At 53.6% G+C, this 25,346-nt stretch overlaps 1 protein-coding gene across 1 annotated transcript; it reads right to left on the reverse strand.

Annotated features, from left to right (window-relative positions):
• Window positions 1–24,593, reverse strand: NPAS1 (neuronal PAS domain protein 1). Its single transcript, XM_084771002.1, has 12 exons — window positions 24,442–24,593; window positions 23,275–23,455; window positions 22,362–22,597; window positions 12,247–12,320; window positions 11,908–11,997; window positions 10,240–10,420; window positions 9,506–9,621; window positions 9,102–9,259; window positions 8,457–8,563; window positions 7,911–8,058; window positions 5,520–5,614; window positions 1–896 (listed from the first exon to the last, which is right to left on the reverse strand). Exons 2-12 carry the CDS (start codon window positions 23,394–23,396, stop codon window positions 427–429), a joined length of 1,797 nt encoding a protein of 598 aa, XP_084627128.1. The 5' UTR covers window positions 23,397–23,455; window positions 24,442–24,593; the 3' UTR covers window positions 1–426.
• Window positions 24,594–25,346: the final 753 nt, after the last annotated feature.

The raw sequence follows: 25,346 nt of genomic DNA on the forward strand, positions 1-25,346 counted from the left end.
GCCTGATGACCTGAGTTTGACCCCCCCGCGGCCCCTACCCCCACATACACACAAAGAAATAAAAAATGTGGGGCTGGAGAGATGGCTCAGCGGTTGAGAGCACTCACTGACTGCTCTTCCAAAGAACCCTGGTTCAATTCCCAGCACCCACATGACCCTCCACAACTGTCTATAACTCCCAACCTCTAACACCATCACACAAGACATACATGCAGGCAAAACACCAGTGCACATAAAAATAAAAATAAAAAAATTAAAAAACAAAAACGTAAAGGAGCAAGAAAAAGCAGTCATGGAAGGCAGAGGCAGAGTCCCTGGGGAACGGAGCCCCTCAGGGAGTGGTGTTTAATTCTCAAGAAGGGCTCCAGGCCTTGATCTATGACCCCCACCCCACCCTCTGTTCAGCCCACTGGTGTTACACTGTCTCTAATCTCCCTTCCGCTGCACCCTAGTACCTGTGGGCCCTGGATAGGGCAGGCCCAGCGTAGGGTAAAAGGCCTCCGGGAGCGTGGGGCCTGGGCCCAGCCTATGGAGGTGTGGATACATCAGGCTCAACTCTGCCGGGCCGTAGCGGATGGTGCCCGGTGTGCACAGGCCCCGCACCACGGGTGGCAGGAAGCCTGCGTGAAGGAGGGCAGGTGAAGGGTCCCCAGGAGTTGTCAGGCCCCACGGCAGTACTGGGTCGTGCTTCAGGGCCCCCGCGCGGATGACAGAAGTGAATTCTGGCCGAGGTGGGGCCGGGGGATCTGAGAGCTCCTCCTCTCCACTGTCCTCGGAAGTTCTAGCTTCTTTCGGACCCGGCTCCACCTTGATGCGTTTGCCTCGGCTCTGAGGGTTCTTGTCCTTGTCCTGGTCCACAGGGGCAGCCTGCTTCAGGTCAACTGGAGGCGCTTCCTCTGAAGAAGATGCTGTATGTTAGTTATTCTTTGCAAAGCTCGATGCTAAGCCACGTCCACAGCCCCTCACTACCTGGGCACACTAGGATTCTAGGCAGGGGCTCTACCACTGAGCCACACCTCCAGCCCCTCACTGGGGGATTCTAGGCAGGGGCTCTACCACTGAGCCACACCTCCAGCCCCTCACTGGGGGATTCTAGGCAGGGGCTCTACCACTGAGCCACGCCCCCAGCCCCTCCCTGGGGAATTCTAGGCAGGGACTCTACCACTGAGCCACACCTCCAGCCCCTCACTGGGGAATTCTAGGCAGGGACTCTACCACTGAGCCACACCTCCAGCCCCTCACTGGGGAATTCTAGGCAGGGACTCTACCACTGAGCCACACCCCCAGCCCCTCACTGGGGGATTCTAGGCAGGGGCTCTACCACTGAGTCACGTCCCCAGCCCCTCACTGGGGAATTCTAGGCAGGGGCTCTACCACTGAGCCACACCTCCAGCCCCTCACTGGGGAATTCTAGGCAGGGACTCTACCACTGAGCCACACCCCCAGCCCCTCACTGGGGGATTCTAGGCAGGGGCTCTACCACTGAGCCACACCCCCAGCCCCTCACTGGGGGATTCTAGGCAGGGACTCACCACTGAGCCACGCCCCCAGCCCCTCACTGGGGGATTCTAGGCAGGGACTCTACCACTGAGCCACACCTCCAGCCCCTCACTGGGGAATTCTAGGCAGGGACTCACCACTGAGCCACGCCCCTAGCCCCTCACTGGGGGATTCTAGGCAGGGGCTCTACCACTGAGCCACGCCCACAGCCCCTCACTGGGGGATTCTAGGCAGGGGCTCTACCACTGAGCCACGCCCCTAGCCCCTCCCTGGGGGATTCTAGGCAGGGGCTCTACCACTGAGCCACGCCCCAGCACCTTACTGGGGGATTCTGTTTTACTGTTGAGCCTTTTTCTTTGTGTTTGTGGGTGAGGGTATGGAGGTAAGACTTTAACAATGGTGGTCTTCCTCAATCACTTACTTATTGCCAACGAAACTTTTCTTTGCCTCATTAACCTAGGAACAGACCTGGAAGCTTCCGGCTTCCATACCATCTAACCTAGACCTAGAATGCTTTCAGCCTCTGAGATTTACTTCTGAATACGCTCAGCCTTTCTAGTTCTTTCTGAGCTCTGGCTAGCTGGTCCAACTCAGCTGCTTCTGGCTCAAATTCCTCTCCAAGCCAACTTTTTGTTGTTGTTTTGTTTTTCAAGACAGGGTTTCTCTGTGTAGGCTTGGCTGGCCTGGTCTCACTTTGTAGACCAGGCTGACCTTGACCTCACAGAGACCCACCTGCCTCTGCCTCCCAAGTGCTGGGATTAAATGCCCCAAGCTGATTTCTTTTTCCTTTTTCCCAAGATTTTATTTATTTATTATGTATACAGTGCTCTGTCCGCACGTACACCTGCAGCCCAGAAGAGGGCGCCAGATCACATTATAGATGGTTGTGAGCCACCATGTGGTTGCTGGGAATTGAACTCATGACCTCTGGAAGAACAGTCAGTGCTCTTAACCACTGAGCCATCTCTCCAGCCCCAAGCTGATTTCTTTACTCTGGGTTTTCTCTGAGTCTCTGTTTTGTTTCTGTTTTTCAAGATAGGGTTTCTCTGTGTAGCCTTGACTGTCCTGGTCTCACTTTGTAGACCAGGCTGGTTCTCTGAGTCTCTGAATTGCTCTGTTTGGCCTCAGGCTAACTTCAGCAGTCTCTTCTAATCTTCTGGCTCCTCCATGCTCTGCTTGTTCTGTCTTCACCGGTGTCTACCTTGTTCTCTCTCTGTCTCTCTCTCTCTGTCTCTGTCTCTCTCTCTCTCTGTCTCTCTCTCTGTCTCTCTCTCTCTCTCTCTCATTCTCTGTGCTTTTCCCTTACGTGGCCTCCCTTTCCTCGCTGTTCTTGTGAGAGCTGGGCATTTCCAATTCTATCAAATCTTCCTCTGGTTCACTACTTTGTCTGCCACTCAATTCGACATCAATAAGTTTATTATTGCTGGGCTTTGTGGCTCATGCTTTAATCCCAGCACTCGGGAGGCAGAGGCAAGTGGATTGGTGTGAGTTCAAGGCCAGCCTGGTCTACAAAGCGAGTTCAGGACAGCCAAGGCTACACAGAGAGACCCTGTCTCGAAAAACCAAATTATATAATAATATATAATTATTGTTATCATTCAAAATAATATTAATAATGATGATGATGATGATGATGATAATAATAAATATTATTATTATATCCATGATGGGAAAGGCATACATGCCACTATGAAGGTGAGGACAAGGTCAGAGGACAGCTTTGTAGAGTCGGTTTTCTTTTTCTTTTTTTGGTTTTTCGAGACAGGGTTTCACTTTGTAGACCAGGCTGGCCTTGAACTCACAGCGATCTGCCTGCCACTGCCTCCCGAGTGCTGGGATTAAAGGCGTGCGCCGCCACTGCCCAGCCCAAACTCAGGTCTTATGCATACACAGAAAGCACTGTGTCCACTGGGTCACCTCCCCAGACCTTCTTGCTCTTTGAGACATGGGTCTTGCTAAGTTGGCCAAGCTAACCTTGACCTTGGCGCCTCCCTGCCTCAGACTGGAAGGAGGCTTCTGAAGGAACACTGCATGTCCCCAGCCTTCCTCATTCAGTGTGAGCACAGCATAGTAGGCCTGCGGTTCCATCCTCCGTGGTTTCTCCACAAATGGACCAAGAGATATTTTTGTTTGTTTGTTTGTTTGTTGTTTATCACAAGTGAGGGGAGGAACCTTAGGCCCATCCTACAGCACAGCTAAGACCTAGCCAGCCCTGACAGGCCAGGAAAGCCTGGACTGAGAACTTCTGCCTAGACCTTTACAGATTATGGAACTCTTCTGAACGCCTGCCCTCCCCACAGCCACAGAATGTTATATAGTATTGACATGTGTCATCTATATTGTCCTGAGAGCTAGTCACTGGCCACATGGTGCTGGTGAGTATTAGAAATGTGGTGGACAAATTTGAGGATAAAGACATTTAATTTTGGGGCGGGATGGACATTTATTTGTTCCTTTGTTTGTTTTTCGTGAGACAGGGTCTCACAATGTATCTCTGGCTGTTGTGGAACTCACTATGTAGACCAGGCTGGCCTTGAACTCAGAGCTCTGCCTGCGTCTGCCTTCCAGAGTGCCTTGATTAAAGGTGTGCGTCGTCACACCCTGCTGGCTTGTGTTGTTTCTGAGGCGAGGTCTCACTGGGTAGCCTTGGCTAGCCTAGAACTTATTACGTAGACCAGGCTGGCCTTAAACTTACAGAGATCCACCTGCCTCTGCCCCTGAATGCTGGGAATAAAGGTGTGCGCCACCACACCTGCTTCCTCCCACCTTCTTTGATTTTTAGAGAACTGTTGTTTAAAATTTTTTAAAAATTTCTTTTGTGTTTGAGCGTTTTGCCTGCATGCGTGTCTGTGCGCTACGTGTGCGCCTGTTGCCCCTGGAGGCCAGAAGACTGTGTCATCCTCTGGAACTGGAGTTACGGATGTTTGTGAGTCACCATGTGGGTGCTGGGAATTGAACCCCAGTCCTCTGCAAGAATAGCCAGTGCTCTTTATTGCTTAATCTCCCCACTCCTGCTTAGAATTATTTATTTTCGTGTGTGTGTGTGTGTGTGTGTACGTGTGTGCGCACGTGTGTTTTTGTCTACAGCATTTCTATGCATGTTGGCTACAGAAGCCCGAAGAGGACATCAATTCCCTTAGAACATTCTAGATGGCTTTGAGCCATGTGGGTGCTGGGGATCAAACCAGAGTCCTCTCTAACAACAAGGTGCTCTCAACCACTGGCCATCTCTCTCTAGCCCCTCCTCTTTACTTTTTGGTTTTTTTTGAGACAGAGTTTATCTGTGTAACAGTCTTGCCTAGCCTAGACTTCGCTTTGTAGACCAGGATAACCTCAAATTTAGGGAGATCCACCTGCCTCTGCCACGAGTGCTGGGACTTGCGTGTGCATCACCACCACCGCCCAGCTCCATTTTAGCTCTTGATTTTGTTTGTTTGTTTGTTTGTTTTCGAGACAGGGTTTCTCTGTGTAGCCGTGGCTGTCCTAGACTCACTTTGTAGACCTGGCTGGCCTCAAACTCACAGCGATCCGCCTGCCTCTGCCTCCCGAGTACTGGGACTAAAGATTAAAGGTGTGCGCCACCACACCCAGCCTTATTTTACCTCTTGAGACAGGGTCTCTCCATCAACTTTGAATTTGCCAATTCAGCCTCAGGGCTCCTCCTGTCTCTGTTTCCCAGCAGTGGGATTACAGATGTGTTAGCTCAGGGGCTGGAGAGATGGCTCCCAGGTTAAGAGCACTGTCTGTTCTTCCAAAGGTCCTGAGTTCAATTCCCAGCAACCACATGGGGTGGCTCCCAGATGTGTTAGCGTACCTGGCTTCTCTTCATGTGGGACTAAACCCACTTTGTCCTTAAGCTTCCCTGGCAAGCATTTTGCCCATCGAGTCATCTGCCCACCCCTAAGGACACTTCACCAGCATTAATGTCAACAGTCACGTGTTGAGCGGCTTCCACAAAGGGTAGTCCCAACGGTCCCTCGGGCTTCTCTGGGTGCACATGTGGGAAGGGATTCACTTACTTGTGGGCTCCGGGGCTGGGCTGGATGGGTCCTCCTGAGACACAATGGCTGGAAGCTGGAAAGCATCCAGGGGTGTTTGGCCCCCTTCGGCATGGCTGGGGAGAAGATGATAGGCCTGAAAACCCGGGTCTTGGGACAGCAGTGAGTATAGACATTTCTCAGTATAGAATTTGTGGATACTACCCTGAGACACTTAAAACTTTTTATCAGGTCTATAAACTCCAAGTTGCTTACACACACACACACACACACACACACACACACACACACACACACACTGAATTAAACCCAGAGCTTCCAATGTGGTAGGCAGGTTTTCTCCCACTGAGCCACATCCCCAGCCTCTCACTGGGGGATTCTAGGCAGGGGCTCTACCACTGAGCCACGCCCCCAGCCCCTCACTGGGGGATTCTAGGCAGGGGCTCTACCACTGAACCACACCCCAGCCCCTCACTGGGGGATTCTAGGCAGGGACTCTACCACTGAGCCACACCCCCCAGCCCCTCACTGGGGGATTCTAGGCAGGGGCTCTACCACTGAGCCACACCCCCCAGCCCCTCACTGGGGGATTCTAGGCAGGGGCTCTACCACTGAGCCACACCCCCCAGCCCCTCACTGGGGGATTCTAGGCAGGGGCTCTACCACTGAGCCACACCCCCCAGCCCCTCACTGGGGGATTCTAGGCAGGGGCTCTACCACTGAGCCACATCCCCCAGCCCCTCACTGGGGGATTCTAGGCAGGGACTCTACCACTGAGCCACACCCCCCAGCCCCTCACTGGGGGATTCTAGGCAGGGGCTCTACCACTGAGCCACACCCCCCAGCCCCTCACTGGGGGATTCTAGGCAGGGGCTCTACCACTGAGCCACACCCTCAACCCGTCACTGGGGGATTCTACTGTTAAAGCCTTCTAGTTTTTTTTTTTTTTTTTTATCGAGACAAGGTCTTCCCAAGCTGGCCTTGAACTTTCAATTCTCCTGCTTCAGTCTTCCCACTGGCTGGGGTTGTAGGACTAGACCCAAGCCCAAAGTCTATTCTCATCTGAGCTCTCCCTCCTCTGGACAAGCCTGTGCCACTGTCACCCACCCGATGTTACCTGGGGGTCCTCTAAGCTGCTCCTGTTTATCTCAGTCTCTTCCTTCTAAATTACCTGTTCTCTTCTAGGATCCAAAGCAAATCTTAGCTCAGGAAGAGGCAGATGGCACCCTCTTCTCTTCTGGCATTTCTTTTCTTTCTTTTTTTGGGGCGGGTTTCAAGGCAGGGAGGGTTTCTTTGTGTAACAGCTGTGGCTGTCCTGCAACTTGCTCTGTAGACCAGGCTGGCCTCGAACTCACAGCGATCCGCCTGCCTCTGGCTCCCAAGTGCTGGGATTAAAGGCGTGCGCCACCACGCCCAGCTCTCCTAGCTTTTATTTTTATTTTTATTTATTTATTTATTTTTAGGTTTTCAACACAAGGGTTCTCCGTGTAGCCCTGGCTGTCCTAGACTCACTTTGTAAACCAGACTGGCCTCGAACGCACAGAGATCTGCCTGCCTCTGCCTCCCAAGTGCTGGGATTAATTAAAGGCGTGCGCCACCACGCCCGGCGCTCTCCTGGCATTTTTTAAACCGTGCCCCAGTCTCCTCCTCTTCTCCAGTCCCTATGTTTTTCTCAATCAGCCCCCAGCTAGCAAGAAACATCTTCCAAAAGTGCAGATTTGCCCGTGATCCCCTCCAGACATAAAATCTTCAGTAGTTCTCCAGTGACCCTCCCACCCGCCACCCCCACCCCAAGATCAAATAGCTTGTTGCCATTTACAGACTTCTGGTTGGCAACCCTCAGCCGCATCCCCCGCCCACTCCAACTCTCTGCTCCAGCCCCAAACACTCTCTTTCCTTGGGCAGGGCAGGTTTGAGGCTTAATCCATCCTGTGCCCTCTGCTCGCAATGCATGTATGCTGTGCACCACTCTGCTGCTCCCTGTATAAGAGTCTGCCATGGCTCCCCAGTGCCCTAGAGCCAAACCCACACCTTCAGCCAGAGGCGACCACCATGGGCCATCTTGCCCAACTGGCATCACAAGTATGTCTCCTCCCATTCCCCCCAACAATGATTCCTCTCTGTGTTCACCCAGTGAGGCCATTTCCTGTCTGCAGAGCTCTCCGTTAAGAGCCCTGGCTGGGGGCTGGAGAGATGGCTCAGTGGTTAACAGCACTGTCTTGGTCTTCCGAAGGTCCTGAGTTCAATTCCCGGCAACCACCTGGTGGCTCATAACCATCTATAATGTGATCTGATGCCCCCTTCTGGCATGCAGGTGTACATGCAGATAGAGCACTCATATACAATTAAATATTAAAAAGAGCCCTAGCTAGGATGGAGGGAGTGGCTGCCGCTAAGAGTCCCGCCCCTCACCTGAGCACGTGACTGACCCACAGCACGTGATGCTCCCCGGAGCTCTTCCCGTTCCCGGCCACGGTGGCTACAGACTGCAGCCACACGAAGCCCCCCGCACGCTGCAGCCAACGGTAGTAACCAGTCACCACCTGACCTTTGTCCAGCACTGGTCCATCCCAAGGGTTCAGAGAGCCCAGAGGGGTGGGGGATGGGAGGTGGGGGTGGGGCAGGGAGGGTCAAGGCAGGGGGCAGGAGACAGTCAGAGGCAGCAAGAGTGGAGAGAATCGAGAAAGACAGAGAAAGGCACAGAGGTAGTCAGAGACCTGAGGTACCCCAACATCAGCCAGAGACCCCCCTCATACCCCACTTACTGCCCCTCCCCCTTCTGAGCCATTTGCTCAGCCTCTGTGATGCTTTTCTGTTCCAAACAGAGCCCCAGGGAGCTGCAGTGCAAGCAGAGACTGTGGTTAGCCCCGAAGTAGGACTTCCGGGGCAACAGGGGGCATTCAGGTCTTTGCGGTGGCAGACGGATGGGCAGGGAGAGGGTACGGAAGTGTGTCTCACGGTCCAGATGGCTTTGACGGATCCTGGTTGCATCCTGTCCGTGGACAAACTGGTAGCAGCTGCGTCCCACCAGTTCCGAGGGGCCCATGTCCATATGGTCGCTAACTCTGGAGGAGGCAGGAAAAGCGGGGAAAAAGGAGTTGGAGACATTAGGGGATGAGAGACAGCAGAACTGTCTTCAGAGTTTCCCAGGGTCTGTGCCCTTGCGGTACAGTGCTTTGAGCCTCAGTTTCCCTCTGTAAAATGGGCACAGTAATAATATAGGTCAAGCCGGGTGTGGTGGCGCACGCCTTTAATCCCAGCACTTGGGGAGGCAGAGGCAGGTGGATTACTGTGAGTTCAAGGCCAGTCTGGTCTACAAGCGAGTCCAGGACAGCCAAAGCCATGCAGAGAAACCCTATCTCGAAAAACATAATAATGATGATGACGATGATGACGACGACGATGAAAGGAGAAATGGGGCAAGCCTGGCCAGTAGAGTCAGGCCCCCCCTTCCTCCTCCCAAGCACCCCTGCACCTTTCTTGTCCTTCCTCTTCCCAAAACTCCCCACTGCCCAAGCCCAAAGGCCTGGGCTTGACTGATTCCCACAGATCCCCCAGGTCTGCAATGGAACCCACCTTCCCTCCCACCCTTACCCCCGGTACCTGCTCTCACAAGCTAGGATGGTGAGGCCCAGGCTGAGGCGGAAGACAATCATGTGTCCGTGAAGAGGCAGCTCAGCCAGCGGGGCTGGGGGTAGCGTGTGTCCAAGGGCCACAAGACCCAGGGCTCGGGCCCTCAGGCGTCCTGTCACATGAATGACCTGTGGAAAAGGGATAAAGTGGGGCTACAGGCATCGGGCATAGCTGGAAATGGTGAGGTAGGACCAGCAGTGATGGAGGTGGCTGGGGAAGTACCAGGTGGGGCTACAGAGGCAGGAGGACCACAGCCAAGCCAAAGACCCACCCAGTGCCACCTGCTACCCACAAGTCCCTTGGCCCAGGGGAGGTCTTAAGTCCCTGTAACCTGGGACACAGGAGAGCAAGAGAGCCCGGGCGTTCGTACCCACCTTATACCCCGAGGCTTTGACATTCAGGCCCCTCTTGGTGAGGGTGGACTTCATGCGGACAAAGAAAGACCGCTCCTGGACCCGGAAGGCAGGGGATGCCTCGGTGGGGCTGGTTTCTGGGGGAAGAACAGGAAGAAGGAACCATTGCAGAGTTCTGCAGGGTCCCGTCACCGCAGAACCAGCCTCCAGACACTCAAGACAAATCTAACAGTTGCACAGGCACAATGATAAAATAATCTCCCCATGTGACAGCCGAGTCCAAGGTCAGACGAGGCCCCTCATGCCTGCTCAGAAGCCACCACTGTTCATTAAAGCCTTGAGGGGAAACAAAAGCCATGCTAGAGCAGCCACCTGCCCTGGGCTCTGTCTGGTCAGTTGTCCCTACCTGGGGACGGTGGACCTCAGGAGGGTGGGCTAAGGCTGTTGTGGTCATAGCCATTCCCCCCCCCTCCCCCAGACTACAAGTATAAAAGGAAGAAGACATCAGGATGCCTTTAATCCCAGCACTTGGAAGGCAGAGGCAGGCTGATCGCTGTGAGTTCGAGATCAGCCTGGGCTACAAAGTAAGTGTAGACAGCCAAGGCTACACAGAGAAACCTTGTCTCAAAAAACAAACAAACAAACAAACAAACAAACAAAACCCACAAAGTCTTGCTTTGTAGTAGTTGAGCACAAATGCCAGATCTACCCCTCTGGTTTTGTTCATTGGCAAGGAGGGGATCCTTGGAAATTACCAATCTCGGAGGTGTCCACCAGCGAGGAGGAAGACGAGGAGGAGGAAGAGGAGGACACGGAAGGCGGCGTGGGAGGTCCGGGGGCCCCGGGGGTCGCAGCGCGTAGTCCAAGCTGCTCTAGGACCTCCGAGTGGTCCCCTGGGTGGATGTAGTCGAAGACACTGCTGCCCGTCAGCTCCACCTGCCGGTGATGGAGGGGAATGCAGGAATGCGTGACCGTTCAGGCGCACTTCAGATGGGCCTTGTGTTTTTCTTTAGACATCTCTGTCTCTCTCTCTCTCTGTCTCTCTGTCTATGTCTCTCTCTGTCTCTCAGTCTCTCTCTCTCTCTCTCTCTCTCTCAAATTAGGGAGGGAGGGTTTCTGTTTGCTTGTTTTGATACAGGGTCTCACTTTGTAGCCCTGGCTGTCCTGGAATTCATTATATGTAGAGTAGACCAGGTTGTCCCCAAACTTAAGAGATCCTCCTGCCTGTACCTCTGGAATTCTGGGAATAAAGGTATGTGCACCCGACCCTTTTGGCTTTTCAGACAGATTTGCTCGGTAGCCCAGGGTGGCCCCAAACTTGTGGCGATCCTCCTGTCTCAGCCTCCCGAGTACTGGAAGTTACGAATACATGCCATCCAACTGGCAGTTTTGAACTCTTTAATGAGTTAGAACCTTTGAGATCGGCCCCTCAGATCTCACAGCCCCGCGCCCCACCTCCCTCAGTGCTATGGCTCCCCGGTGAACTTCTGACCTTCAAGCGCCGTTTAAAACTCTCCTGAAAGCTGCATGTCTGACCATGGCAAATTCTACTCCAGAACCCACACCACCTCCCACTGTCCCTCTGCTTGGGGCCAGTGACCTGTCTGTCTCTCCAACCCTCATCCCCCAGCCCACACACCATCTTATCCCTTCTACTTTTTCACCCACACACCATTGTCCACAATCCCCTCCCTTAGGAGATTTGTTTGTTTTGTTTTCTCAAGACAGGGTTTCTCTGTGTGGCCTTGGCTGTTCTGGACTCACCATGTAGACCAGGCTGGCCTCCAACTCAGGGCAGTCGGCCTGCCTCTGCCTCCTGAGTGCTGGAGATTAAAGGCGTGTTGGTTTTGCTTTTTTGAGACAGAATCTCATGTAGCCTAGCTAGACTGGCCTGGAACTTTTGATCCTCCTGCCTCCACCTCCTGGATGCTACACTTTCCTGAATAGGTTAGCTCATCAGCATGCCCAGTTAATGTAAGGAGCTAAGCCACGGCTCTGTGAATACCAGGCAAATATTCTAGCAACCAGGTTGCAGTCCTTCCCCAGCCTGAGTGGACTGAGTCCCAGGACCTCCATCAATACCACACAAGCGACATACTGCTGGGCCACACCCTCACTGAGCTGGGGGTGGGGTGGGGTGGGCGGGGGCTCTCACCACGGAATTCTCAGCAAGCACTCCACCACAGAACTACACCTCCAGACCAAATTTTAATTTTGAGACAAGGTCTTACTAAGTTACCCTGGCTGCCTTTGAACTTACCTGAGTCCCTCCAGCATGTGTCAGAGGGCTTTGTGTGTGTGTCGGGGGGAGGGAGGTTCCAAGGAAGGCTGTCTGTTTTCCATGTTAAAGTTAGTGATGCCGGCAGAGAGCAAGGGCAGGGCAGTAAAGATGGCGGCCCACTGCAGGGGGGTGGGGTTCTTACCTGTGAGAGACCCAGGTAGATGGACACTGTCTCTGAGATGTAGAGGAATTTTCCTTCCTGGTTTAAGGCGAACACGAAGCCATCCAGGGACTAGAGTTGAGAGAAATGGAGCGGGTGTAGGAAGGGCTCCCCAACCGCACCCCCCCCACCCCAGCTTTTGAAATCTGGGTCTCCGTATGGAGATGAGGGACTTGCTACCCTCCCCCACCCCCCAAGGGACAGGATCTAGGGACCTTAGTCCCAGCGCTCCCACAGGGCACTGATGCAGAAAGAGGATGCTATTCCTGGACGCGACCACCAGGTGGCAGCACAGAACAGCAGGCTGGGAAGGAACCTCACCTGTAGAATGTGTCCGCCCAGGTGTTGCTCAAAGACTTCAGAGACCAGGGCCACGGGGCCTCGGCGGCCTGGAGCTGGGGACAGAGGGAATAGGAAAGTCTGACTCTGCTGTGCTTTGGGAAGCCTTTAGGGACCCCAGTAAGTCTTAAGTCCGCAGCCACTTGCAGAGAACCGGTGCGCAGGATGGCTGCTCCCTACGGGACAAAGAGACCAAGACAGTGACAGTGAAGAGAGCGGTATGTTCACTCCCTCATTGTTTTGCACACCAAAGAATGTCCTCGGTACTGCTGTTCCCAGCTCCCGTACAGTACAAGCAATGCTGGTGACACAGAGGTGACGGGAACAGCGCAGCCTCTTTTTACTGGGTCCTGAAGCCAGGTCCAATGAAGAATAAGCCAAGGCCAAAACCAGCCTTGTGGTGAAGGCCTGTAACTCCAACCACTTGGCAGGCTGAGGCAGGAGAATCAAGAACTCAAGGCTTGCCTGAGCTACACAGTGAGGTTCCATCTCAAAAACTAAAAAGAGGGCTGGCAACATAGTTCAGAGATAAAGCCCCTGCCAAAAATCCCCCTGTGTAGTGCTGGGGGGGGGGGTCCAATGTAGAACACCTACATAGAAACCTTAGTGAGGGGCTGGGGTGTGGCTCAGCGGTAGAGCCCCTGCCTAGAATCCCCCAGTGAGGGGCTGGGGGCGTGGCTCAGTGGTGGAGCCCCTGCCTAGAATCCCCCAGTGAGGGGCTAGGGTGTGGCTCAGTGGTGGAGCCCCTGCCTAGAATCCCCCAGTGAGGGGCTGGGGGTGTGGCTCAGTGGTAGAGCCCCTGCCTAGAATCCCCCAGTGAGGGGCTGGGTGTGGTTCAGTGGTAGAGCCCCTGCCTAGAATCCCCCAGTGAGGGGCTGGGGGTGTGGCTCAGTGGTAGAGCCCCTGCCTAGAATCCCCCAGTGAGGGGCTGGGTGTGGTTCAGTGGTAGAGCCCCTGCCTAGAATCCCCCAGTGAGGGGCTGGGGGCGTGGCTCAGTGGTAGAGCCCCTGCCTAGAATCCCCCAGTGAGGGGCTGGGTGTGGCTCAGTGGTAGAGCCCCTGCCTAGAATCCCCCAGTGAGGGGCTGGGGGCATGGCTCAGCGGTAGAGTGCTTGTATACCACTCACAGGCCCTGGGTTCAATCCTCTCCACTGAAAAACAGTAACAAAAGACAAAGAGACACAAAAGAATAAGTGTGGGTAGAGAAATTGGATTCTCTTTCTCTGCAGGGTGGAATGTAAACTAGGATAGAAGCCGAAGAAAACAGTTTGGTGATTCTTCAGTGACAACAGCACTGTGATGTGAGTGTTTGGAAATCCCTTCAAACCCAGTGAACTGAAAATAGGTGTTGTGAGCAGTGCTGTATGCACAGGAAGAGAACAGCATTACACTTAGCCAACCCTCCAAATGCCCATCCTCCAGGGAACAGATAAAAAAGTGATAGATCCTGCCAGGCATGGTGGCACACTCCTGTAAGTAATCCTAGCACTTCAGGAAGCAGAGGCAGGTGGATCGCTGTGAGTTTGAGGCCATCCTAGCTTACAAAGCAAGCCCAGGACAGCCAGGACTACACAGAGAAACCCTGTCTCAAAACAAAACAAAAATATAAAAGCAACTTTTTATTCTTTATTTTTTTAGTTTCTTTAAGATAGAGACTCAGTAAATGGTCCAAGTTTAACTCAAATTTGCCATTTTCCTGCCACAGCTTCTTGAGTAGTAGACTTACAGGGATGCACCACCAGACTGGAGCAGTGTTTTTATTTTCTTTTTATCAGTGCTGTGGATTGAACCCAGTGCCTTGCACATGTTAGACAGTTACTCTCCCACTGAGCCACACCCCCAGCCTCTCACTGGAGGATTCTAGGCAGGGGTTCTACCACTGAGCCACACCCTCCAGCCCCTCACTGGGGCATTCTAGGCAGGGACTCTACCACTGAGCCACACCCCCAGCCCCTCACTGGGGGATTCTTGGCAGGGACTCTACCACTGAGCCACACCCCAGCCCCTCACTGGGGGATTCTAGGCAGGGGCTCTACCACTCTCTGAGTTACATCACCTGCTGATATATTTGTGTATTAGACCATCACGGAAACATATAAAAGAGAGTAACTTCGGCAGATGTGTTGAGGAGATGAAGACATACACAAAGTGAAGGAGAAACTTCGAATTTCAGAGAGACATAAATTCTGAGACACGTGGCCACTGAGACCCAGGCTGGATGACACGGGAACTCCCTGCCTAGCAGAACTGGTGTCCCTGACCTCGTGCTTGGCAGATAGCAGACACGGCAGTCCTGGGTGCCATCCAAACCCACTGCTGCAGAAGAGGACACCCCTCCTCAAGAGAGACCCAGGAGCTCTGGGGACACTGTCAGTGTTCTTCTCTCTGTCAGGCTGGGGGTCAACTGGGGTCACCTCTTCCTCTCTGTGCCTCAGTTTCCTCTTTAAGTTTGCTGCAAGGGCATGAGCTCCGAGGCAGCATGACGGAGAAAAACAGGGAGTAAGGGTGGGATTACTGCTGTTCTTAGGCAAGGACACATCACCCCTGTTCCTCAGGACTCCCCCAAGTCAGTAGCCCAGGGCACTTACCAACCCCCCAATCTGACTGCTGTCCCCTCCTGCCTCCTCCCCACCTGAACCTCCCAGAACAATAAGTGTAGGGGCTGATGGGGTCCCCCTCCCCTGAGACCCAGCTCCAAGCAGCCCCGTGACAGGCGGGAACAATGCCGCTTGCTAATTGTGGCAATTTTCCCCTGTCATTTTTGCTAATTCCTTCATTTTCCCTCTCCGGGGATCAGCCCGGGTCAGACTGAGCCGCTGCAATTAACGGCATTAATGGGCACGCTGGGATGGGGTGGGGGGTGTACAGGAGGAGAGCTTGGGGACCTGATGTCCTCCCCCCAACCCAGTGCACGGGACCCATCGCCTCCCATGAGGATCCCGGGGTGTGCCCAGAATTGCTGACTTAGTACTCCCAGTTTCTACCACCCTAAACCTGCCAGCTTTCAACCTTCCCACCCATAAGCCCCCTCTCCAGCCCCCCTTCAATTCAACAGGTGTGTTCGCACCTTCGTGACCGCCCCTCTGAAGTCCAGAGCCCCCGAAATCACTTATTCACTTAATAATCCCTTATTCGTTTAATAAACATTTCATCAGCCAAAATGGTGGGTGGTGGGTGGGTGGTGGAAAACTGAGGTGGATGGGGAGAGACAGACAGGAAGTGGGGAGACCCACAGCCAGAGAGAGGGTAGGCTTGGAAGAGGGGGGAGAGTTAAGATCCCTACCAAGTTTCAGGGACCCTCTGCCTCCCCGTTGTATGATCCTCCTGTCTTGGGTCCTTAGGGGTGAAGGGATAGATTTTCATGACTCCAGGGGCTGGAAAAAGGTGTCCCAGCATTCAGGCATCTGTTTTCATAGGGTTCCATCACATATTGGTGGCAAGGGGACCTCGACTTGCTCTGGAAATTATCCCCACCCCCACCCCTGCCTCCCTTTAAGACAGGGTTTCTCTGTGTAGACCAGGCTGGCCTCAAACTCACAGCGATCTGCCTGCCTCTGCCTCCCGAGTGCTGGGATTAAAGGTGTGCACTACCACGCCCGACTTTCTTTCTTTTTCTTACTTTCTTTCTTTTATTATTATTATTATTATTTTTAGAGTGTTTAAGGTAGCCCAGGCTATCCTGGAACTGTTTTTATTTTTCGACAAGTAGGGTTTCTCTGTGTCCTGGAACTCACTTTGTAGACCATGCTGGTCTCAAACTCACAGAGATCCTCCTGCCTCTGCCTCCTGAGTGCTGGGATTAAAGGCGTGCGCCACCACTGCCCTGACTGGAGCTCACTATGTATCCAAAGATCACTTTGATCCTCCTGCCTCCTCTTTTTGGGTACTGGGATTCCGGGCCTGCACTGTGCCCTGTGCCTGGTTTGTCTTAACACTGGGGATGAAACCCAGGGCTTCCTACACGCCAGGCAAGTGCTCCTCCACCAACTTAGCCCACCCACAGCCCTGCGCTGAGCAGTTCTGTGTGCAGTTTCCTCGACTCTATCTGTAAAACATGTCTAGAGGGAGGGTGAAGTGGGTTTTGTATGTCAGAGGCCTCCAGGGCCACAGCCGGGTAAACAGTGGGTGGCTAACATATCCCCGTGAGGAATGCCAGGGGTACAGAGCCTTTAATCCCAGCACTCGGGAGGCAGAGGCAGGCGCATCGCTGTGAGTTCGAGGCCAGCCTGGTCTACAAAGCGAGTCCAGGACAGCCAAGGCTACACAGGGAACCCTGTCTCGAAAAACCAAAACGAAACAAACAAACCATGCCTGAGTCTCTAGGATCTCTCCCCCAACCCCCTTCCCCTCCCCGATTTCCTGTGACCCCTTTCTCAGTTTATCACCCCGACCTCCCACCCAGTCTAGTCCTCACTGCTTCCTTCTGGCTCTCGCCTGCCTCAGTGTACCCTCTGCCTGGCCCTCCTCACAGCTGGCTTCCTTTCCAACCTTTCCAATAGTTCCTCACCTCCTCCTGACGTAGTGTCCTACCTGTGGACTGAGAACTCTCCTCACCCAGCTGCTGTTTATTGAGCATTTCCTGCCCCCCTGCCTCCCCCCATCCCCTCATCATTATTTTTATCTCAGTGAACCAACAGCTGGGGGGAGAGGGCTGGGGGATAGTCAAGTGGGAAAAGCATTTGCCACTCAAGTGTGGGGTCCCGAGTTCGAATCCCCAGAACCCACATGAGGCTACTAAACATGGTGGTCAACACTGCAATCCCACGCTCCTACTGGGAGCTGAGAGATGGAGATGGGAGATGCCCTGGGCTAGTTAGCCTGCCCTGCGTAGCACTGATAGGCAAACGGACCGCGTCGGAACACACACACACATATACACACACACAAACACACACACACACAAACACACACACATACACATACACACACACATACACATAAACACACACACACCTACACACACAAACACACACATACACAAACATACACACACAAACACACACATATACACAAACACATACATACACACACAAACACACACATACGCACACACAAACACACACACACAAACACACACATACGCACACACAAACACACACATACACAAACATACACATACACACACACACAAACACACATACACAAACATACACACACAAACACACACACATACACAAACACATACATACACACACACATACACAAACATACACATACACACACACACAAACACACACATACGCACACACAAACACAAACATACACACACACACACACACACACATACACACACACACACACACACTCACACACACGATTAAAATAATAATGAGCCAGGCCTGGTGGCGCACACCTTTAGTCCCAGCACTCGGGAGACAGGAGGCAGGCTATAATCTCTGTGAGTTCGAGGCCAGCCTGGTCTACAAATCAAGTCCAGGACAGCCAAGGCTACCCAAAGAAGCCCTGTCTCAGAAAACTAAAAAGAAAAAATAATAATAATAAGGTGTGGGGAGGGGAGGAGGGATGGGCGACCGGAAAGACGGCTCAGCAATCAAGAACACATAGTGTCCTTGCAGAAGACTAGAGTTTCGTCCCCCAGCACCCAACTTGGGTGGCTTCCAACCACCTGTAGCTTCAGCTGCAGCGGACACAACGCCATCCGGCCTCTTCCAGCACCTGCGCGCACACACAGTGCACATAAACACACCGAGGCACAAACACACACATACATAAAAAGAAACCAAACACCACGTTAAAAACAGTAAAAAAAAAAAAAAAAAAAAAAAAAAAAAAGCCCAGCTGTGGTAGCCCACCTCTTTAATCCCTGTACTCTGGAGACAGAGGCAGGCAGATCTCCAAGTTCCAGGCTGCCTGGTTCCTCTTAAGTTCCAGGCCAGCCAGGGTCACTTAGTAAGACAACATCTGCTGAGGTGGCTTTAGGAAGTTAAGGCACTTGTCATTAAGCCTGATAACCTGAGGCTGTTCCCAGGGCCCCACATGGTGACAAGAGAGAACCGGTGCCTGCAAGCCACCATCTGACCCTCACCTATGTGCAGTGGCATGTGTGTCCCCTACATCCATGCACACCAAGTAAATAAAGCACTCAAGCAGAAGGCTTGGGAAGAGAAAGAAACAGGAAAAGGGATGGCTCAGTGGTTAAGAGCTCCAGCACAGCCCGGGCGTGATGGCGCACGCCTTTAATCCCAGCGCTTGGGAGGCAGAAGTGGGCGAATCTCTGTGAGTTCAAGCCCAGCCTGGTCTACAAAGCAAGTCCAGGACAGCCAGGACTGTTACAGAGAAACCCTGTCTCGAAGGAAAAACAAAACAAAACAACAACAAGAAAAAACAGCTCTGGCTCTGCCTGTGGTGAGACACACCTTCAGTCCCAGCACTCAGGAGGCAGAGGCAGGTAAATCTCTTGACTTGGAGGCCAGCGTGGTCTACAGAGCGAGCTTTAGGACAGGCAGGGCTACATAGAGAAACTCTGTCTTGGGAGAGGGGGATTTTTTATTTTATTTTATTTTAGTTTAGTTTATTTAGTTTTAGTTTAGTTTAGTTTAGCCTTGGCTGTCCTGGACTCACTTTGTAGACCAGACTGGCCTCGACCTGACAGTGATTGGCCTGCCTCTGCCTCCCAAGGGCTGGGATTAAAGGCGTGCGCCACCATGCCTGGCGATTTTTTTTTAAATGAAGAGATAAAGATAACTCAGTGGGGAGCTGGAGAGATGGCTCAGAGGTTAAGAGTGCCGCTTGCTCTTCCAGAGGTCCTGAGTTCAATTCCCAGCAACTACATGGTGGCTCACAACCACCTATGATGTGATCTGATGCCCTCTTCTGCAGAAAAAGCACTCATATACAATAAATAAATAAATAAATAAATAAATAAATAAATAAATAAGGGCCGGAGAGATGGCTCGGTGGTTAGGAGCGCTGCCTGCTCTTCCAGAGGTCCTGAGTTCAATTCCTAGCAACCACATGGTGACTCACAAACATCTACAATGACATCTGGTGCCCTCTTCTGCAGATAAAGCACTCATATGTAATAAATAAAATAAATAAATCTTAAAAAAAAATAAATCTTAAAAAAAAAAAAGATAACTCAGTGGTTAAGAACCATTTGCTCTTTCAGAGAACCTGTGTTTAGCACCCACAGGGCAGCTCACAATTGTCTCTAACTCCAATTTTAGGACATCTAGTGCCCACCTTTGGCCTCCGTGGACACCCGTGTAGGGCAGAAACACCCATACACATAAAATAAAAACCAATTTGAGTGTGGCTTTGGGCCTGTTTCCCAGGGCCTGCCCCCCCACACCCCCTTCCCCCAAATCTTCAGAGAGCTACTTGGTGTGCACATTGGCAGCGGCCTAAGGTTTTGGATTTTGCTGTCTGGAGTCAGGCAGGATGTTGAGCCACCCTTACCCGCATCGCCCCCCACCCCCACCCCCCCCCCCGCACCTCGGGTCCTGACCAGTTGGTTTCTGAAGCATCCTAGAGATGGCCTGGGAGCCCGGGGTCCCGGAGCCGCCCCGTCCCGAGTGAGGGAACCCCTACCCTTTGAAGACTCCAGATGCCCCTCCAAGTGTGTGTGTGTGTGTGGGGGGCGGACCCCGTCAGAGCTCTCTCAGCCTCCACCCCCTCCCCCGGGGGTCCAGGACAATAGACAAGATGTTTATCCCCCACCAGCGCACATGTTGTTCGAAGTAATGACGGTAATCAGCCTCGCTAATGCCGCATTCTCTCAGCGCCAGTCAATTCGCCTAATTACCGCCTGGGAAGCCGGATTATTTAAATTTAAATGGTGATTTATTGCGGGGCTTAATCAATGCTATTTTCTGCCCCCTCCCTTTCCTCCTCCCTGGGTACTAGGGGCAGGAAGGGGGGATAGGAGCCCTCTCCAATCCCACCCTAAGGACACCCCGTTCTTCAGGTAGAGGGTACCGTCTTCCCCTGTGCCATCAGATAACCCCTATGCTGCCCTGTCATAACAAGCAGGGGTGTATAAAACAGAATGATGAAAATCTAATGCTTCTGTGCATCAATAATCAAAGGTGGGAAGAAAAATGAAATGTTCGTCTGTATGTTGATGTCTTACATACTCTGCATTTTTACGCATAATAGATTGTAAATTTTCCCCGTTGTGTCACACCTCCAAGGGACTTTTCATTAAAAAAAAAAATCTTTCTATTAATTAATTACTCTTTTGTAAGACAGGATCTCATGTAGCCCAGGCTGACCTAATACTCACTATGTAGTTGAAAATAAATTTGAACTTTTTTTTTTTTAAACAGGGTTTCTCTGTGTAGCCCTACCTGTCCTGGAATTCACTGTGTAGACCAGGCTGGCCTCGAACTCACAGAGATCCGCCTGCCTCTGCCCCCTGCGTGCTGGGATTAAAGGCACACATCACCATCGCCTGAGGAGTTTAAATACTTGATCCTCTTGCATGTTAAAATTACAAGTGTGTACCTTCATGGCCGCTTATTATTATTATTTTGCTTGAGTCTGAGACAGGGTCTCTCTCTCTCTCTCTCTCTCTCTCTCTCTCTCTCTCTCTCTCTCTCTCTGTCTCTCTGTAGCCATGGCTGGTCTGGAATTTCTTATATAGAGCAGGTTGGCCCCAAACCCGCAGAGATCTGTCTGTCCTTGCTGGGGTGAATGTGCCACCTTGACTGCCCTTTTCTGTTTTTGAGACAGTCTCATTTTGTAGCACAGGCTGGCTGCATACTCACAGCAATCCTCCTGCTTCAGCTCAGGAGCACTTGGGAGAACAAGCCATCAACAGTACATCCTGCTTGGGCAGTAACTTTGGCCTAGGGTGTTTCCTGCTAGGTCCCGGGTGTTCTCAATGACATCACGCATGAAGTTGACTCTCAATAAACAGCAAGGTGACACAGGCCACATACTGGAGGCTGGCTTGCCCTTTGCAGGGAGTTCCAGGGGCCAAATGGTCATCTTCTGGTTAGCTTGATGAGGGCAACTCTGGTGGCCACTATCTTCCTCTTCCTCTTCCTCCTCCTCCTCCTCTTCTTCTTTTTCTGGTTATTCCTTTTCTTTTTCTCTTTTTTCTTTCTTTCTTTCTTTCTTTTTTTTCTCCGAGACAGGGTTTCTCTGTGTAGCCTTGGCTGTCCTGGACTCGCTTTGCAGATGAGGCTGGCCTCGAACTCACAGCGATCCGCCTGTCACTGCCTCCCGAGTGCTGGGATTAAAGGTGTATGCCACCACTGCCTGGCTCTTCTTCTGGTTTTTTCAAGACACTGTTTCTCTGTGTAGCCCTGGCTGTCCTTGAACTCACAGAGATCCACCTGCCTCTGCCTCCCGTTTGCTGGGATTAAAGACCTGTGTCACCATCACCTGGCAGCACTCTCGGTTCTTAAATGCAGCACAGAAAGAGGGGAGGTACCTACCTAGGCCTGCCGAGCTAGGGGGTGGGGGTCAGGACGGTCACACAGCTAATGCCACCAAGGAGAACCTTCCCCATTATCTTCTATCATCCTCCCAAATTGGCACTCAGAGTTCCAGTGTCCCCTGGAGCTCCACAGGCTCAGGTCAGGAACTCTTACTGGCTGAGCAGAGGCCCTGGGGAGGAGGTGCTGTGCCGCTGAAAACTCCTTTGAGGACCATAATGGTTCATCTTACCTAATAAAATCAATAGCCTTTGCTAGGTGTGGTGGTAGGCACCTGTACTCCCAGCATTGAGGACTTGCAGCCAGGAGGATCCTAAATTCAGGGCTAGCCTCTACTACAAATCAAATTCGAGGCCAGGCCGGGCTACAGGAGCCGCTGTCTGAAAGACAACAGCCAGGCCAGGACCGGTGATGCACACCTTTAAGCCCAGCACCCACAGGAGGCAGAGGCACCTGAAGCCAGCCTAGCCTACATAGCGAGGCCCAGGTTAGCCAGGGCTACAGCGTCTCATCAAACGGCTTAGGTCAAAAGTTTATAAAAGTTCTCATAAGTCACCAGTTAGGAACCCACAAAAGGTCTTGCGGGCTCCCCAGGAGCTGGGCCAGGGTGTGGCTGGCTATCTCAATCCTGTTCCCAAGGCTTGGGGGTGGGGGAAGCAGGGGGTGGTTGGGCATCATGCGCATGCGCACTCACCGAGACCAGCCGGTGGCCCGACGGCGCGCAACCCCCAGGGCGGTGCCCCCAGCGCGGCGAAGCGACGCAGGCGGAGGTAGGTGACACTGAGACGCACGATGGACGCCTTGTCCAGCTGGCTGGAGATGGCACCGGGCAGAGGGAGCAGCTTGGCCAGCTCAAAGAACTCTAGATTTTCCTTCCCGCGCCGCCAGCGCGCCGCGTTGCGGGATTTCTCTTTGCGCTGCGCCTGCAGGCTGGGCGGGCGGCATGGAGGAGGTGTCAGTGAGGGCCCCAGACGCAAGGTCCCCGCACTTCAGGACGTGCGACAGACCTGAGTGCGAATTCTACACCCCTGCTGGCTTTGGAGACAGGGAAAGAACCATTATTTATTTAATAACAATAGTTATTATATCATTACAATATTTTTGCGGTATTAGGGGTTGAACCAAGGTACCCCAGAACTCTACCACAGAGCTACGTCACTCAATTCCTGTTTTGATTTTTTTTTTTTTTTGAGACGGGTCTCACAATGTAGACCAGGCTGGCCTTGAACTTCTGCCTCTGGAATACCTAGATTAAAGGCACGCACAACCATGCCTTGCCATTTGAGACAGGGTCTCTCTATTTTGCCCAGGCTGGCCTTGAATTGGTGAGCCTCCTGCTTCGATTGGATATGAGAGGCCACCAGGCTCGCCTGGGGTCAGAGCCTTTCCCTTGGCCTGAGAATGTTGGGGATGAGGGGTGAATTCGGAGCAGGGGGGAGCTAAAAACAGAACTCAGGAACAAGTGAGGGTGACGAAGTCTAGACCCAGGGCACGGACCCGGAGATGAATTCTCACCGGGAAGACTGTGAAGTCCCCCAGACCCCGCATCGCACGCCTTTGGAGGGCGGGGGTGGATGAGGCCATTCAGGGGCAGAAGATTTGCTCACCAGGGTCCGGGCGGGGCCTTGACCATCAGCCCGGGCAGGAAGTCCCAGGGGACGCTGGCTCCACGGCCTCCCCCGCACTTGACTTCACCTCGACCTCCGCTTCTGGGATAGGGGCTCGCCATCTCGGCGGGGACTCGGGAATTCAGGCGCGAAGGAGTCGCGGGTGGGGCGACTCAATTTTCTGGGGGGAGGCAAGAATGTCTAGGGAAAGTGAGGTGCGTGCGGGTCCCCAAAGGTCCATCCAGGAGCTGGCTTGGGTGCGTGCCTCAGTTTCCCCTTCCCGGGAAGCCGCGGTTCCCACCCTGGCGCTCCTGGTGAGGACGTGCCCCGCCGCCGCCTCCCCCGCGCGGCCCGCCAGCGCGCCCGCCTCACGCCCGCGCCGGGCCGGCTCCCGCATACCAATGGGCGCACGCGGCGCGCATACGGATCGGACCGGCCCGCGCGCTGCGTGCCAAGCATGCCCAAACTGCGCTCGGGGCGGGCGCCTCGCCTGGGCCCAGACGCTCGGGGCTCCATCCCCCCCCCCGCCCCCTGCAAAGCTCCCAACACCGGAGGGATCCGTCTCCCAAAGCCATCACCAGTGTCCCTCTCCCCACGTCTGCAGCTGCACCTACTTCCTAGCCTGGGCTAAGGAGGCAGGGAGGACAGAGGGACCCCACCCCAAGTCCTGCCCAGGAAACACTCAAGCCCCTTGGGGTGGCGCCACCTGACACGGTTGCTAAATATTTCCAACCTACAACTTCCTCCCTAAAGACCAGGGGGGCGTGAGACCCTGCCCCATGACACCGCTGGCCACCGTGACTCCAGGATGGACGCGACACTCGGGGCCCAGGTGTTCTGGAATCCAGATCCCCTAGAAGCAGGAACGTGTCCATCTGGTTCTCTCTTCACGATTAGGCGTCCAGGCCTCTCATGTCCCCAGCATCCAGGTGGCCCCCAAGCCTCCCCAAAATGCGCTGACGTCTAGTCCCCTGACCCTGTGTGGCCGGGACCCCAACAACCATGCACCACTCTCGGGATCCCGGTGGTACAGGCGTCCGCATGCCCGTGGCCTCCAGGTCACCAGAGTCTCAGGCCCCCGCATCCCAGCAGGACCCAGGGGTCCCCATCCCCTTCCGCCAAGCCTTCAGGCGTCCCGCAACCCGCAGGGCTCCCGGACAGGCTTACCTGGCAGAGGGGAGGGCTCGGGGCGCGGCGTGGGGCCGCCCAGGTGGCGTGGAGCGGCCGCTCCATAGACCCTCCGGGGCGGGCGGGCTGGGGAGCCCGGCTCTCGGCGCCCAAGGCAGCCCCGCAGACTTGGAGACCACGGACAGCGGCGGCGAGGGGCGGTGTCTGTCTTCGCCCCGCCCACACCTGCCCCGCCCAGCGCTGGCCCGCCTGCCTCTGTTTGCTGGATAGTTCCCATCCAGTGTCCGATTGGCTTAGTGTGTCTGAGTTGCCTCACCCCATGACAACAACATGCTGGTCGAATGTCAGCCGGTCCGTCCTGGAGTCTCCACCCCCGCCCCCAACCCCTCGCCACCCTCAGTTACAGAGGCCCCAGCACCCTGGCTCGATTGGAGTGGACACTCAGACATCAGTGTCCCTTCTAGAGACAGAAACCCAGACCTTTGGCGAGCGATCTCCCTCCTCAGGAGAGAATTCCAGTATGTCAGTCTCCACTAAGGCCAGGGCTGAGCGTGGGTGCCCAACTCCTTACCCCACCCAGCTCTTAGTTAAGGGAACACCATAGTCCAGGGCCCCAAGGTTTTGTCTCTGTGCGTCCCCATTAGTGCGCCCCCATTAGAACTAGAAGCCGGACCTGTGGGCGCCCAACTTCATAAATGCGAACAGAGCCAGCAGGCCATGGTGGTGGCATTCATTGGTTAACCCCAGCATTTGCGTCACCGAGGCAGGAGGATTGCACAAGTTGGAGGCAAGCCTGTGCTATAAAAAATGAGCCCAGTCTGGGATTCAGAGTGAGACCCAATCTCGGGGAGAAAAAAAAAAAATCCAGTAAAATTAAACAAAATTAAATAAATAAGATAAAAGTGGCTGGGCTAGGAGAATGGCTCAGTGGGGGGTACAAATCC

The sequence above is a fragment of the Acomys minous genome (assembly GCF_964271855.1).
Source record: "Acomys minous genome assembly, chromosome: 20".
Taxonomy (NCBI): domain Eukaryota; kingdom Metazoa; phylum Chordata; class Mammalia; order Rodentia; family Muridae; genus Acomys; species Acomys minous.

What these genes read in the sequence shown, in the direction of transcription:
- NPAS1 (XM_084771002.1), bottom strand. Translation starts at nt 23,396, where the DNA reads ATGGCGAGCCCCTATCCCAGAAGCGGAGGTCGAGGTGAAGTCAAGTGC. An exon ending in CGGGCCACCGGCTGGTCTCG is followed by an intron (nt 12,321 to 22,361) that starts GTGAGTGCGCAT and finishes CTCTGTCCCCAG; the next exon opens with CTCCAGGCCGCCGAGGCCCC. An exon ending in TGGGCGGACACATTCTACAG is followed by an intron (nt 11,998 to 12,246) that starts GTGAGGTTCCTT and finishes TCTCAACTCTAG; the next exon opens with TCCCTGGATGGCTTCGTGTT.